The 14944-nt window shown below is 65.2% G+C and overlaps 2 protein-coding genes across 2 annotated transcripts in view; both read left to right on the forward strand.

Annotated features, from left to right (window-relative positions):
• Nucleotides 1-3315, forward strand: part of LOC144929789 (uncharacterized) — a 16011-nt gene extending 12696 nt beyond the window's left edge. The window contains exons 11-14 of the mRNA XM_078850351.1: nucleotides 155-278; nucleotides 880-982; nucleotides 1417-1570; nucleotides 2483-3315. Of these exons, the coding sequence (XP_078706477.1) occupies nucleotides 155-278; nucleotides 880-982; nucleotides 1417-1570; nucleotides 2483-3315 (1214 nt within the window). The remainder of the gene's footprint in view (nucleotides 1-154; nucleotides 279-879; nucleotides 983-1416; nucleotides 1571-2482) is intronic.
• A 3439-nt stretch (nucleotides 3316-6754) lies between these two features.
• RYR1 (ryanodine receptor 1) overlaps nucleotides 6755-14944 on the forward strand; it is a 92357-nt gene continuing 84167 nt past the window's right edge. The window contains 2 exon segments of the mRNA XM_078850381.1: nucleotides 6755-6823; nucleotides 14611-14730. Of these exon segments, the coding sequence (XP_078706507.1) occupies nucleotides 6776-6823; nucleotides 14611-14730 (168 nt within the window). The 5' untranslated portion in view covers nucleotides 6755-6775.

Genomic DNA, 14944 nt, shown 5'->3' on the forward strand with positions numbered 1-14944 from the left:
TGCCAGCCCGTGCGCCCCCTCCCCCCGCTGTAACCATACCCCTCTCACCTATCTCTCCCCCACATAATAGACAAGCATCTATTCTCCCCCTCAAAATACCAGACCCCTCCCGCCCTGCTCCTTGGTTGACCCCTCTGCCTCCCCTCCCCACCAGCTCCAGCCAGCCCCCCTGAGGTCTTCGCCAACAGCCCCCCAGAGTTGCCCCCTGCTGCGGATACTCTGCCCCCCAGCGTCGGCCTGCACCGAAGGAAAAGCAGCTGCAAGAGGCGTCCTCGGAGGTAAGGTGGGGGGCGGGGGGGTTGCCTCACTGGTAACTGCACTGGGGTGCCTGCTCCTGGCCCACAGCTGGGGCAATGGCTGGAAATGCTGGTTTCTGAGCTGGGGGGCTTCCGGGGAGCTAGGCGCTGCGCAGACGCCCCCCAGAGCGAGATTGGGGGCCTCCGCGGGGCCAGGTGTGTGCAGACCCCCCCCACTGAGATTGAGGCTGCCCATTGTGCCTGGCACTGCAGACACCCCGACCCCCACAACAGCTGGGGAAACTGAGGCCCAGGAGATGCTGGGACTTGCCCAAGGTGCCTCCAGGGAGGTGGTGGCAGAGTCAGGAATTGAAGCCCAATCCTCTGGGTCCCAGCCCGATGCCTGACCCCCGACCGCCCCCCGGCCATCAGTGTAATAGCTCCCAACTCAACACCCCCCTCCCGTGTGTGTGTGTGTTTTGCATCGGCTCATCCCTGTTCTGTGCAACGGACAGCATTTGAAGCCCGGTGGACGTTTCTGGCAGTGCCTGGCTCTGGGGGCTCCCCTAATGCCCGCTTGGTGCCCAGCCCAGCCCGCCCCATCCTGGGCAGCTGTCCCGATGCCCTTCTTCTTCCCATCCAGGAAGCTCTCTGGCCGATCCACCTGTGGCTCCCCAGCTCCCTTCGAGCGGCAGGATGCGGGGCGCAAATCCTTGCGCATCTTCGCCCACAGCAGGAAGGAGCAGGTGAGTAACTCCAGACATGCGGGCCCCCTCTTTGGCCTAGAGGTGAATCCCTGTTAGCAGTATAGGGCTTAAGATGCGTGACGCTGCAGCGCAGGGTCCATCCAGTAGGGGGCAGCAGTTCCACACACCTAGGCCAGCTCATTGCAAGTTCATTTGTAATCCCATAGCTTGGGTTGTGGAAAAGAACTCCGGCAGCTTGGGGGGCGGGGGGCTGTTTAAAGGGGTGTGGGGCAGAACCCAGATGTCTGAGCGCTTGTTTAAAGGGGCCGGCCTCCTTGTGCCATGTGCCTGCTTGCTCCCGGGGGCCAGACCTCGGAGCCCTCCCCTGGCACCCGGCCACGGGCCCCTCCAGGTGCTTTCTAGCTGCGGCTCTGGCCCCGGGGCCTGTCCCAGGTAGCAAAGCCCCAGCCCTTCTCCCTTTCTCCCCCCTGCAGCCTCCCCCGGGCCCCGCCAAGCGGGACGCCAAGGCCCCCGAGCCCAGCAGCTGGCATCTGATGAAGCGGATGGTGGCAGACGCCCTGGAGGGGCACCGAGCCCCGCAGAGCTGGGTCCCGCTGCCCTTGTCCAGTCCCACAGAGCTGGATGATGGTACAGCTTATGCCCTGGGGGTGGCGTGATGCAAAGGCCCCCATCTTCTAGGGGTGCGGGCAGGGCCAGATAAAGGGAGTGAGGTTTGGATCAGAGATGGGCATGGCACGACCTGTTCACCTCCCCCACGGGGCCCCCATCAGCATCCTTGGCTGGCACCCGTCCGGCCTGCTCCGCCATTGACCTGGCTCCCCCTTCCCAGCCTGCGGCGCTGAAGGGCGGGTGGGTTGAACCCCGTAACCCCAGACTGCGCCTACCCCCTCCCCCCCGCAGCAGCCATGCTGCGTCTCGGCCCAATGGTGAAATAGCTTCTTCCCGGCCCAGTTGTCAAGTGTTGTAATCGGCTGGTTTCAACAGAGCCGGGCGGGGCGTGCCAGGGGCGGGCGGGGGTTTAGTGGCTTGGATCTACAGGCTCATCTTCGCCCTTCCCGGGGCCAGAGAGCCTCGGCGTGCTGGGGGTCTGTTCGCATGATACCGATGCAGCTGGCAAGTCAAAGATCCCAACCGCTTAAAGAGGTCAGCGTATAAGCTGCTGTGCCCCACCCCAGAGGTGGCTGCATCTTAGTGCTAGGTGAGGGGCCCCTGTATAAACGGTCCCACCACCCCACCCCAGAGACAGCTGCATCTTAGCGCTGGGTGAGGGCTCTCTGTATAACCAGCCCCCCGCACCCCACCCCACCCCAGAGGTGGCTGCATCTCAGTACCGGGTGAGGGATCCCTGCACAAAGAATCCCAATGCCCTGCCCCAGAGCGAGGGAACCCTGTACAAACAGCTGCCATGCTGCACCCCGAGGTGGCTGCATCTCAGTGCTGCGTCTGATTTTGCCAGGCACCGAGCGGCCCCCCACGATGCGGCTGGGCGCCGGGCCCCAAGTTGGCTGGGGCAGTGACAGGGCCATGTCTGCATTCCAGGGACACCTGCTGTCGAAGGCCCCGCTGCCGGGCAGAGCAAGCGAGACCCCGGGACCTGCGCGGGATCCGCAGATGCCAGCAAGAAGCCGTGCGTCACGGAGCTGGACCTGGAGGCCTGGTTCAGAAGCCGCACTGGGGCCCCCCGCAGACAGCAGCGGGCCCTGCGCAGGTCCCTGAGCTGGCCTGAGGGCCTGTCGGGGGCAGAGGGCAGCGTCAACGACCTCCCAGGAGCAGCCAGGTCGGGAAGCTCCCCATCCCGCCCTGGAGGAGGTGAGAGGGAGCCGCTGGATGGCACCCCAGGGAGCCGACCTGGTCCGGAGCCGCTGGGCACCCCCGTGCTGTGCGTCACGCTGGCCCCCGGCAATGCTGTGCCCGGCTGCCTGGGGGCCGGAGACGGTGGCCCAGAGCCAGAGGGGGAGCGGCCGGCTCCTGGCTCTCTTTCCCAGCGTCTTCCCGGCCCCGACGGTGCCCCCAAGCGCCATGTGAAGCGACTGACCCTGGCCTTCCCGCGCTCCACCGCCCAGCCCGCCGGAGCCGGCACCCCCAAACGGGCAGCCCGGGGCCGGCGCTTCGGGCGCTCGCTCAGCCATGAGAGCGCCCTGCCCCTGCCCGCCAGGGCCCAGGCCAAGGCCTTGGGGCGGGGCGACCCCGGCCTGCAGCCCCCCAAGAGTCCACTGAGCTACTTCCGGGCCTGTGGGCGGCAGATCTTCGTCAGCCACAAGCGCCTCACCCTGGCCTTCGTGGGACTGCGGGGCCGGAGAGAGCCGGGCACTGCCGTGCCCAATGCCAGCCCCCGGGACGTGGCACCCAACCCCCGCCTGCCCCTCCTGTGACCCCCAGCTCCAGCAGCTGCTGGGGGCCAATTGGCGTCACTCCCCAAAATCCCCACTGCCGGGTGCTAAACTCACCGCCAGCCAGGACTCCCTGGATCTGTGAAGGGGTGGGGGGTCCATGGTGCCCCCCCCTTGATGTGCTGCATTCCCCTGCCTTCTGGGGGGCAAACTGGGCCTCGAAGTTTGGAATCCCCTAGGCTGCGGCTGAGCCCGCCCCTTGCCCTCTGGACCTCTGTGTGACCCAAACCGGCTGGGGCACCCCGGCTGCCTTGCCCTAGTAGCCACGTCCTCTCCGGGTGCCGGCGGGCATGCTGTGTGAGAACTATGAATTCTTTGTGCATTTCAGCCCCCGGCCGGCCATTCCCGAGCCGCTCTGCGCCCTCACCCGCTGGCCTCTGGGAAGCTGGCTCGTCCTGGGCTCAAATTCCGAGGCCGATTTCTCTGCCGGGGTTTTTTACCCTGTTATCGCCTGGTACCAGCTCCTCGCGCCTGGGTTTCTGCTGCTGGCTCTTTCGTGCCTTGGGCTGCGGTTTCTGCGTTTCGCTGTGGGGTGGAGGGGGCGGGGGGGTGAGAGAGCACTGCTTGTTCTGGAGACGGGCCGTGATGTGTGTATGAAGTGTAGGGACTGGTGTCTTTTCCTGAGCCGGGGGCGTGCGGGGTCTCCCCTCGGAGTTGCACTCAATCCTTCCGAAAGCAAGAAGGCCCACGGGGTCGAAGTTTCTTTCCTTTCAAATGTTTAAATTTCTTCCAGAATAAAAAGGTTTTTTTAAAACTTTTTTTTTCTTCTTTTTGCACCCAAAGAAGCGGCGAACAGTCGGCCTAATACTGTGGAGTCCCGGGGGTGTTTGCTGCTGGGTTTCCTGCACAGGGTAGGATCTCTGCTGCTGGACTGAGGGGGCCAGGGGATGGCTGTGCTTGGTGTGCGTGGGGAGAATGGTTTGATTTTTGTAACCGAGGAGAGGCTGTGGGACGTGGACGGACGGACCTGCCTCACTGGCAGTGAGATAACACCTGACATTTCAACCAAACCCGCTGGCCTCCTTAACGTACCATAGGCTGGGCTCCCCAGCTCTCAGAGCACCTGACGGGGGGACGAATTAACCCCCCCCCTTGGGTATAGATGAGGAAACTGAGGCAAAGCGACTTCCCCGAACTCCCAGTTCCCCTTCTGGGGCTGGAACCCAGGAGCTTAGAGCAGGGGGCCAGGCACCAGGACTCCGGGGTTCCAGTCCCAGCTCCGGAAGGGGAACTGGGACTTAGGGGACATCTCGAGCTCTGGGAGGGATGGGGGGTGAGATGGGAATAGATTCCAGGAGTCCTGGCTCCCTACCCACCCACATTAGACCCAACCCACCCCTCCCCCAAAAGCTGCAGGAAAACACAGAAGTCTTCGGTCGCTTGCTCCTTGAATGTGGGGGGAGATGCAGGGCAGAGCTGGGGCCCCACATCTCATCCAGTCCCAGGGCTGGCTCTGGCCCCAGGGACAGGCTGGTGGGGGGCATCCTGGGCTGCATGGCTGGGGCTGGAGCCTGGTGGCTCCGGGGTCTGGTTGTGCACTGAGATCTCTGCAGCAGAAGGACACCTGGGGGTGTTATCCAGCTCCCCTTGCTCCTAGTGTGCTGGGGCTGACTCTGTCCCCCACGCCCTCCCCTGAGGGGAGATGGGGGGTCTCTCCCGATGGCCAGGGCCCAGGGCAGCTTTGCAGCAAGCCACTAAAAAACCCCATGAACTGGGTCACACTAAGGGGCTGATGGGGGGCACCATAAATCCAGCTTTCCAATACCCCACCTTCCTGCCCCGGCGCTGGCAGAGAAATAGGACGATGGGGAGGCCTTGATCCCAGCTGGGTATGGGCGTTTCTGAGCAGCACCTGGCATAATGGGGTCCCTGATCCTGGCCGGGGGGGTGGCTCTGGGTCTTCCTGCCTGGCACCTGGACGGGCAGCCCAGAGCTGGGGGCCAGGCTGGATTTATTTGATTTCAGCAGCTGATCTGCAGTCACCCAGATCTTCCCAATTAGCGCCCGGAGCCCCATGACTGTCCTTGGCTCCCTTTTCCTAGGCTGCTAATTAATGACACAGGCTGATTAATTTCCACCCCAGCGCCCTCTAGCGGCCTCCCCAAAGAGCAACCTGCCCTGCAAAGCGACATGAATCGATGGGCAGGAACCAGGGCCCGGCTCTGGATTCAGGCCAGAGTTTTCATAGCTGGACAGGGCTAAAGGGCCGTGTGTTTTATTTCCCCTTCCCAGGTGGGGAGAAGCCCCTTATCATGGCTCCCCAGGTCCGGTGTGCTGGGACAGCCCCTGGGAGGACCCTTTCAGTCTGCCAGCCCCCCTTTGGAGCACTGGGGTCAGCCCCTCGGTTTCAGCACCTCCTGGGACTGAAGCGAGGACCCTCCAGCCCCCCGTGTCAGGCCGTGAGCTCCCCTCAGGGCCGGGCGCTGGAGCCCCCCTGGGCAGCGGTGTGAAAATGGGTGGGCTGCTTGGCTAGCCGGGCCGCAGCGCAGAGAGCCCTGAGCGTGGCCCAGGGAAGGGGATGTGGCAGCTACTTGAGTGGGGGCTGAGCTGTGCTGGCAGCTGTCTCTCTGCCCCTGCCCAGCTGTGCCCCCGCTTCCAGACACGTAACCCCCCCACCCCATCCCTCTCCTCAGTCCTTTGTTCCTCTTCCTGGCCAGAAATGGTCACCTGGACCCTAGCTCTTTGTTCTCCCAGAGGGTGGCCTCTGGCAGAGGGGGTTGGTGGTCCTAGCTGGGCGAGGGGCCCCAGCAGCCAGCTGTCCATCGCACCTGGTCCTCTGGGTCCCAGCAGAGATTAACCATCTTTTCCCCTCACCTACTTAAATATTCAGTATATTGGGGAAACTGAGGCACACACACGACGGGCCCGGTGGGATCTGGGCAGCATGGCGACACCTGCGACTGGTGAGAGGGAGCTGCTGGCCAGGTGAGGCATCTGCCTTAGCTCCTAAACCAGTGGGAGAGCTGAGAATAGAACCCAGGAGTCCTGGCTCCCAGACCCCCACCCCCGCTTACCCCCATTCCCTGAGCAAGGGAGAGAACCCAGGAGTCCTGGCTCCCAGCCCTGCCCTGGGCTCTAAGAGGGAATTTCCTGGAGTCCCACTAGACTAGGGCAGCCTCGTCGGGGCGGCGGGGGGGGAGGAGCCGCACACAGCTCACCCCCCCCACCCCGCACTGGGGGCCAGGGGCCCCTTCCCTCCCAATGCACACCCGCTCTCTGGGCACCTGCCCCCTTGCTTGTACTCGTTCCCCCCCCCCATTCATCCCTTCTCTCAGCCTTGCGCCCCCCCCCCGGCTCCCCCCTCCAATCGGCGGCGGCTAGGGGCGGATCCAGGGCCGCTCCCCCGCCTGCTGCGGGCAGCCCGGCCCGGCCCGGCCCGGCCCCTCACTGCCCGGCTCTCCCCGCTGAGCGGCCGGCCCGAGCCCCGCAGCCCCCCGCAGCCATGGCCGAGGGCGGGGAAGGGGAGGATGATGTGCAGTTCTTGCGGACTGTGAGTGGGGCAGCAGCGGGGAAGGGGAGAGTGGGGGGAGCAGGAGGGAAGGGGAGCAGTGGGGAAGGGGAGAGTGGGGGGAGCAGGGGGGAAGGGGAGCAGTGGGGAAGGGGAGAGTGGGGGGAGCAGGGGGGAAGGGGAGCAGTGGGGAAGGGGAGAGTGGGGGGAGCAGGGGGGAAGGGGAGCAGTGGGGAAGGGGTGAGTGGGGGCAGCAGGGGGGAAGGGGTGAGTGGGGGGAGCAGGGGGGAAGGGGAGCAGGGGGGAAGGGGAGAGTGGGGGGAGCAGGGGGGAAGGGGAGCAGTGGGGAAGGGGAGAGTGGGGGGAGCAGGGGGGAAGGGGTGAGTGGGGGGAGCAGGGGGGAAGGGGAGCAGGGGGGAAGGGGAGAGTGGGGGGAGCAGGGGGGAAGGGGAGCAGTGGGGAAGGGGTGAGTGGGGGGAGCAGGGGGGAAGGGGAGAGTGGGGGGAGCAGGGGGGAAGGGGAGCAGTGGGGAAGGGGAGAGTGGGGGGAGCAGTGGGGAAGGGGTGAGTGGGGGCAGCAGGGGGGAAGGGGTGAGTGGGGGGAGCAGGGGGAAGGGGAGCAGGGGGGAAGGGGAGAGTGGGGGGAGCAGGGGGGAAGGGGAGCAGTGGGGAAGGGGAGAGTGGGGGGAGCAGGGGGGAAGGGGTGAGTGGGGGGAGCAGGGGGGAAGGGGAGAGTGGGGGGAGCAGTGGGGAAGGGGTGAGTGGGGGGAGCAGGGGGAAGGGGAGAGTGGGGGGAGCAGGGGGGAAGGGGAGCAGTGGGGAAGGGGTGAGGGGGAGCAGAGGTGTGGGAACTAGGAGTGGGGAGGGGGGCTGCAGCACCCCCACCCCCCCGGCTTAACGTGGTTTCTATCACACCCAGGGTTCGCAGTCTGGTTTAATGGGTCTCGGCGCCCCCCACTATACAAACTGCCCCAGTGCCCCTGGGGAGCCGTGGGGAAGGGGCAAAGGGGGTCAGGGCCCAATGGAGGGGAAGGCCAGGAGAATGGCCAGGGGAGGTGGGGGCTGAGCGAGCCGGCATGTCCTTGGGGTCCCTCTCTGCCTAGCGGGGTAGGGGGGTGCATGCTGACACCCTGGCCATGTGGCGGGCAGAAGAGACAGGGTAGCGGGGTGGGAGTCTATGGGGCTGAGGAGAAGGAGCCTGGGGGGGCAGAAGGGACAGACAGGGAAGTTGCCTTGAGCTCTGTGATAACCCCTGTCTCTAACCGGCCCCCTCCTCCGCCCCATGGTGACATGGGATAATTAGCTGACTTTAGCGGGGGGCGGCGTAAATACCATGGGAATGCAGAGAAAGCAGCCCCCCGGGGGGACAGCGTTTGGCTCAGCCCCTCCCCGTCCTGCCCCCCCACCCCAGGTCCTCTCGGCAGGGCCTGCTGAGCCTAGGAGCAAGTGGCTGCCAACAGGTGTCGGGGGGGGGGGCAGCTGGTTTCCACCCATCCCCCTGTTTGGCTCCCACCCAGGGGCCTTCCAGACCCGAGCTGTGTTCCTGGGAGAGCTGCGGGGTGTCTTGCGCCTGGCTGTGCAGCGCCTGACACAATGGGCCCAATCTCTGTCCAGGCCTCTGGGCACTACTGTAAAACACCTAATAATAACCCTGCCCAATCCCTTGAGCCCCTCTGGGTGGACACTTTAGGCACCTGGTGTCACTTCTGTCTGTGTTGTGCTATTTGGTTTGTGCCAGGACGGAGGGGTGTGCGAAACAGGGCCGGTGTGCGAGGAAGGAGGGGGTGTGCAAGCTGGAGTGCACATGCCAGGAAGGAGGGGTGTGCGAAGCAAGGCATGTGTGCGAGGAAAGAGGGTGCACAAAGTGGGGTGTGTGTGCGAGGAAGGAGGGTTGTGCAAAGTGGGGTGTGTGTGCGAGGAAGGAGGGTTGTGCAAAGTGGGGCGCGTGTGCAAGGACCCTCAGCCGCCAAGGTCTCAGATTTCTGAGCTTTATATAACCGGGTTGACAGCTGGCTCTATTCATCAGGATGGCTGGGACCTGGGGGGAGGGGAGCTCTGGGGGGCAGCCCCGTGGAAGGGTTAAAGGGCCTGTGGGTGTCGGATCCCTGGGGGTCCCCGGTCTGGGTTGTGGCCTGTCTGGGGGGTGCCAAGGCTGGTGCTGGAACTGTCTGGCTCCCTGGCTCGGGGGATGTCTGGCCCTGATTGCGCCATAGGGCAGGGACGGGGGCTGCCCGTGTGCGGGGACCTGTACTGATTAATAACCAGTCTAAAGTGAAATGAAACAGATGGGGGCAGGGGTGTGTGGAGCATATGGGGGTGGAGCTTGAGGCCTGGGGGTGGAGCTGGGGACGTGGGGGTGAGATGTGGTGTGGGGGGGCGCATAGGGCTTGGGGTGGCAGGGAATGGGGGCATGTAGGGAGTGGAATAAGGGGCATGTGTCTGTTCTGGATGGGGTGTGTGGATGGGGCTTGCCCCACAGAGGCAAAGGGGGTGGGGAAGGGGTGAAGAAAGGAGCAGGGTGATGGGGGACAGTGACCAGTGGGAGGGGGAGGGGAGAGGTGTGAGGCCACCTGCGCTGGCTGCGGGGAGGGGAATCCCCAGGGCCTGTTGGTAGCCGGCCTTTGTTTGTTTTGGAAATGGTTTTCCTGGGATGCAGTGCGGTAGGGGAGGGGAGGCAGTGAAGAGCATGGCTGGCTGGGCTGCCGTGTGGTGGGGGGGGGATGCAGTGGAGAGCGGGACTTGGATGCATTATGGTGGAGGGGATGCAGTGGAGAGCATGGCTGGCTGGGCTGCCGTGTGGTGGGGGAGGGGATGCAGTGGGAAGCGGGGCTGGGATGCATTGTGGTGGAGGGGATGCAGTAGAGAGCATGGCTGGCTGGGATGCAGTGTGGTGGGGGAGGGGATGCAGTGTGGTTAGGGATGCAGTGGAGGAGCGGGGCTGGGGATGCAGTGCGGTAGGGGAGGGGATGCAGTGAAGAGCATGGCTGGCTGAGCTGCAGAGTGGTGGGGGAGGGGATGCAGTGGGGGAGTGGGGCTGGGATGCATTGTGGTGGAGGGGATGCAGTGGAGAGCATGGCTGGCTGGGATGCAGTGTGGTGGGGGAGGGGATGCAGTGGGGAGCGGGACTTGGATGCATTGTGGTGGAGGGGATGCAGTGGAGAGCATGGCTGGCTGGGATGCAGTGTGGTGGGGGAGGGGATGCAGTGGGAAGCGGGGCTGGGATGCATTGTGGTGGAGGGGATGCAGTGGAGAGCATGGCTGGCTGGGATGCAGTGTGGTGGGGGAGGGGATGCAGTGTGGTTAGGGATGCAGTGGAGGAGCGGGGCTGGGGATGCAGTGTGGTAGGGGAGGGGATGCAGTGAAGAGCATGGCTGGCTGAGCTGCAGAGTGGTGGGGGAGGGGATGCAGTGGGGGAGTGGGGCTGGGGTGCAGCGTGGTTAGGGATGCAGTGGGAGAGCGGGGCTGGGGTGCAGCGTGGTTAGGGATGCAGTGGGGGAGCGGGGCTGGCTGGGATCCAGTGTGGTGGGGGAGGGGATGCAGTATGTTGGCTCCCCCTGCCCCTGCTGGTGGCTCCTGGTCCCAGAGAAATCCCCGCGGGGGGACAAGGCCGCGGCTAAACTCACAGGGCCCAGGAAATAACCCAGAGGCAGAATGGGAGCCAGGACTCCTGGGTTCTATCCGAGCTCTGGGAGGCGAGTGGGGTCTAGTGGTTAAAGCAGGGGGGGCTGAGAGCCAGGGCTCTTGGGTTCTATCCCAGCTCTGGGAGGGGAGTGGGGTCTAGTGGTTAGAGCGGGGGGGGGGGGCGGCTGGGAGCCAGGACTCCTGGGTTCTATCCCAGCTCTGGGAGGCGAGTGGGGTCTAGTGGTTAAAGCAGGGGGGGCTGGGAGCCAGGACTCCTGGGTTCTATCCCAGCTCTGGGAGGGGAGTGGGGTCTAGTGGTTAAAGCAGGGGGGGCTGGGAGCCAGGACTCCTGGGTTCTATCCCAGCTCTGGGAGGGGAGTGGGGTCTAGTGGTTAAAGCAGGGGGGGCTGGGAGCCAGGACTCCTGGGTTCTATCCCAGCTCTGGGAGGGGAGTGGGGTCTAGTGGTTAGAGCTGGGACAGAGGTTGTGTCTACACCACATTCTCCGTCCGTCCGGCTGCTGCCCCAGCACTCTGTGCCCCCAGCAGGAAATACGAGTACTTGGTTTCATGCGCCGAAAAAAGACGGGGCCGGCGCGAGGTGGGGGGGGGGGCCGTGTCCTAAATTCAGCGCAGCTGTTGGGCGGGGGGTACGCAGCAGGGAGAGCAGGAATCTGCTGCTGGGTACATTTTCCTCCCGGTTTGTGCATGAAACCAAATATCCCGCCCGCATTATACTGCCACAGGACCTGGGGGGCAGCCGCAGCTGGGGGGAGGGAATGGGGACCTGTGGTCAGAGCGGAGGGGGGCTGGGAGCCAGGACTCCTGGGTTCTCTCCTTGGCTCTGGGAGGGGAGTGGGGTCTAGCAGGAGCCAGGACTGTGTGTGTGAGTGCAAGTGGGGAGGGCTGGGGGGGCTCTGCCCCCCCCCCAGCACAGGCCGCACCAGCAGCGATGCGCGTGGCTGGGTGTGCAGGAATGAGTCTGACAGGTGCAGGCTCCAAAAATAAGCCTCCAGCCTGAGAGGGGAGCGATGGGGGGGTCCCATTTCGTCCCAGAAACCTCCCCAAACGCCCCTGCCCTTAAAAGCCCGGCGCACCCCTTGTTTCTCAAGGGCGTGGAGAGGGCGCGGCCAAATCCCCATTTCCTTCCATCTTGTCCTCAAAGCCTGGTCCCTGGCGGTGCCGCCCCTGGGGGCCCTCGGGGGGGGGGGCAGGCCAGGGCTCGGTAATTGCTTCGCGGAGCCGGTAATAGCTGCTCCCCCTCCCCGGAGAGGAGCCGTCTATTTTGAGCCACGTGCGTCTCTTCAGAAGCCTTTCCCAGGCCGGGGATCTGCCCTCGCCCGGGCATTTTCCGGGTGGCGCGGAGGTGGGGCTGGGGCGGGAATGGCCCCACCTTGGCCCCCTACTTCCTTGCCACCTGCTCGGTCCTGCCGGCCCGGAGCCGGGCTCTCGCATCACGGCTGGAGTCTAGCTGCCGAGGGGGCTGGGGGGCAGGGCAGTCTGGAGCCCTGGCCCTAGGCAGATCTGTCTGCTGGGGCTCGGGCTGGGGGGGGCCACCCCACCCGCTGTTCCTGGGGGGCTAGGGAGGGCTCAGGCTGGGATGCTGGATGTTTTCTTCACTGCTCAGGTCAGGGTGCCCTTGGGCGGCCGCTTTGCCTCCCAGGGCTACGATCTCATCCCCTTCGCAGGAGGCTGAGGGGGCTGAAGCCCCAAGAGGGCCCAGCCTTTGTCACTGACATGCCAGGACTCCTGCCAGGCCTCGGTGGCCCCCACCGCCTCCCTGGGGCCACCCTCCGCCCTGCTAGTTCAGGGACCCTCTGCAACCCCACCCCTTCTCCATGCCACGGTCCCCCATTCCCCCATGCCAGAGGCTCCGCGTACCCTTCCTGCCCAGTGTTCTGTGCTGAGAGGGGAGGTGACCTTGGGGTTACGGCATCAGACTGGGGCCAGGGGATCTCGGTTCAATCCCTGGCTCTGCCACTAACTCCCTGGCTGACCTTGGCTAAGTCACTTGGCCTCCATGGGCCTCAGTTTCCCCATCTGTAAAATGGGAATGATTGTCCTTCCTCTGGCTGCCAGAGCTCTATGGATGTGGGGCAGGGACTCTTTCTTGGTTGGGGTCCTTGCAGCGCCTGGCACAATGGGGCCCTGATCTAGGTTGGGGTCTGGGCAGCGCCCGGCGCAACGGGACCCTGATCTAAGTGGGGGACTCTAGGTGCTACCGTACCACACACAACACCCACCCCCTGAGCATGTGCCCTTGCCCTGGCGTATTGAGGACCCAGGGGCCCTGGGGGAGGCTGATTCCTGGGGGCAGGGGTCGGGGGCATGGATGGGGCAGTCGCAGTGGGTGCAGACGCTGGGCAACAGCCTGCGTGGTGTGGGTAGGGCTCTGGAGATGCAGAAGGCACGGGTGCCACCCCTCTCCCTAGGCCGGGGGGCAGGGCAGAGGCCTCCCATTGCTGTGCCCTGGCTCGGTGGGCGCGGGGCGGCTGAGCTCTCCGCGGGGGGAGGAATGATAGCACAGTGGGTGCTGACCCGGCACATTCCCCTGTGGAAATAGCACCCGCCTTGTAACCCGAGTTCTCCCGGGCAGGGCAGTGACAGGGAGCACCCTACGTGGGGGGGGGGGCAGTTGGGGGGTGGGGATGCGCCTGGATGGGTCTCTGGAGGCAGGTGGGTGGGAGCCGAGCCGTGGGGATGGGCTGGCAGGGGCCTGGGGGCCGTGGGGCCTGGCTGGGCCAGTGGGGAGGGAGCTGCATCTACCCAGCCGTCATGAGAGCTGCTGGGTGCTGGCGGGGTGCTGAGCTCTGCCCCCCAATTCTGGGGGTGGCAGGGGGTTCTCCCCCCCCGAATGCAGCACCACCCCACAACCATCCTCAGCACTATGTCTTTGGCTGCTCCGCCCACCTTGCGGCTTTAAGAGGTGTCCCGTCACTTCCTGTCTTAAAATGCAGGGCAGCTGCTCACCAGCCCCCCGCTCCCCACCCCAGAGGTGGCTGCATCCCAGCACCAGATGAGGGTTCCCTGTATAAACAGCCCTCGTGCTTCACCCCAGAGGTGAAGTCGGGTTGAGGGGTGGGGAATGGGAATAGAACCCAGGAGTCCTGGCTCCCAGCCCTCCCCTGTGCTAACCACTAGACCTCAGTCCCACCTGAGAGCTGGGGAGAGAACCCAGGAGTCCTGGCACTCTGCCCCCCACTCTAACTCCTGGTGTGCGCGGCTAATGAGCTCCTGTAGGCTGGCGCCCGGGCAATGAGTTCTGCTCCGAGCGAGCACCGGCGGCCGGCTGCTGTAGCTCACTGAATGTGCCCCCCCCGCCCCACTTACGGGGTCTCTGTTGTGTCTGAGCCTTCGCCCGCCCCCACAGCCCCGCTCTGAAGGGGGCTAATTAGCCCTGGCCTGCGCTGGGCTCGATCCGGAGTGACTCCGGTTTGATGCTGCTGGAGCGGCCGGCTGCCTCTCCGAGTGCAGTGGGTAGGGAAGAGCCAGGGTGCGGGGGGGGGATCCCCCCACTGACGGGGAGGGCCAGGTGCCCGCGGGTGCTGAAGCCTGGGCACAGGCGGCTGCTCTGAGACTAGTTTACATCCCGGCCTGAGGGGGGAACCTCCCCTGATCCCCCTGGGCAGAGGGGAGGGGGCATTTGGGGGGGACCTGCAGGGACCGTTCATTGTGTTTTGGTCGGTGGGGGGGCCTCTGCAGGAATCCCCCCCCCCGGCACCGAAGGGGAGCAGGGTTTAGGGGGTTGAGCAAGGGGCTGCGCGTCAGGACTCCTGGATTCGATTCCCGACGATAGCACAGTCACGAGTGGGGGTGATCCATACCCCCCTCCCCTGGCTGTCAGCCACCCCATCCCCTATCAGCTCCCCCCCACGGCCCTGTAACCCACCCCCAGCCCCTGTCACCCCCTCAGGCCCTTCCCATGTTACACAGTGCGGAACGGGGCACCGAGGGGTTCGTCCCAGTCCACACAGTGAGACAGTGGCAGAACCTGGGATAGAACCCAGGCGTCCTGGCTCTCAGCCTCTCCTTCCCCCCGCAACCACTAGACCCCCCCCCCCACCGCTCCCCCTGAGCCAGGGTAGAACCCAGGAGCCCTGGCTCCCAACCTCCATCCCCCACACTCTAACCACTAGACCCCCCTCCCCTCCTCGAGGCTGGAATAGAAGCCAGGAGTCCTGAGCCCCCCGCCCCGTCTCTCCTTGCCCCAGGAGGATGAAGTCGTCCTGCAGTGCTCCGCCACCATCCTCAAGGAGCAGATCAAGATGTGCCTGGCGGCCGAGGGCTTCGGCAACCGCCTCTGCTTCCTGGAGTCGACCTCCAATGCCCAGGTGAGCCCTCGGTGCCCCCGTCCCCGCTGGGCCCCGGGCCGGGGATGGGGGAACGCGAACCTGCTGCCCAAACCCCTCCCCATCTCCCACCCACCTTTGCAGCCAGAATCCCAGCTCCCTCAGCCCCTTCCTCTCCCACAAGCGCCAGCCCCCTGTGGGAGAATCCCCCTGGGCCGTTGCAGTGCAGGGGCTATGAGACACGCATCACCTCCAG

The sequence above is a fragment of the Lepidochelys kempii genome, chromosome 23 (assembly GCF_965140285.1).
Source record: "Lepidochelys kempii isolate rLepKem1 chromosome 23, rLepKem1.hap1, whole genome shotgun sequence".
NCBI classification, from domain to species: Eukaryota; Metazoa; Chordata; order Testudines; family Cheloniidae; genus Lepidochelys; species Lepidochelys kempii.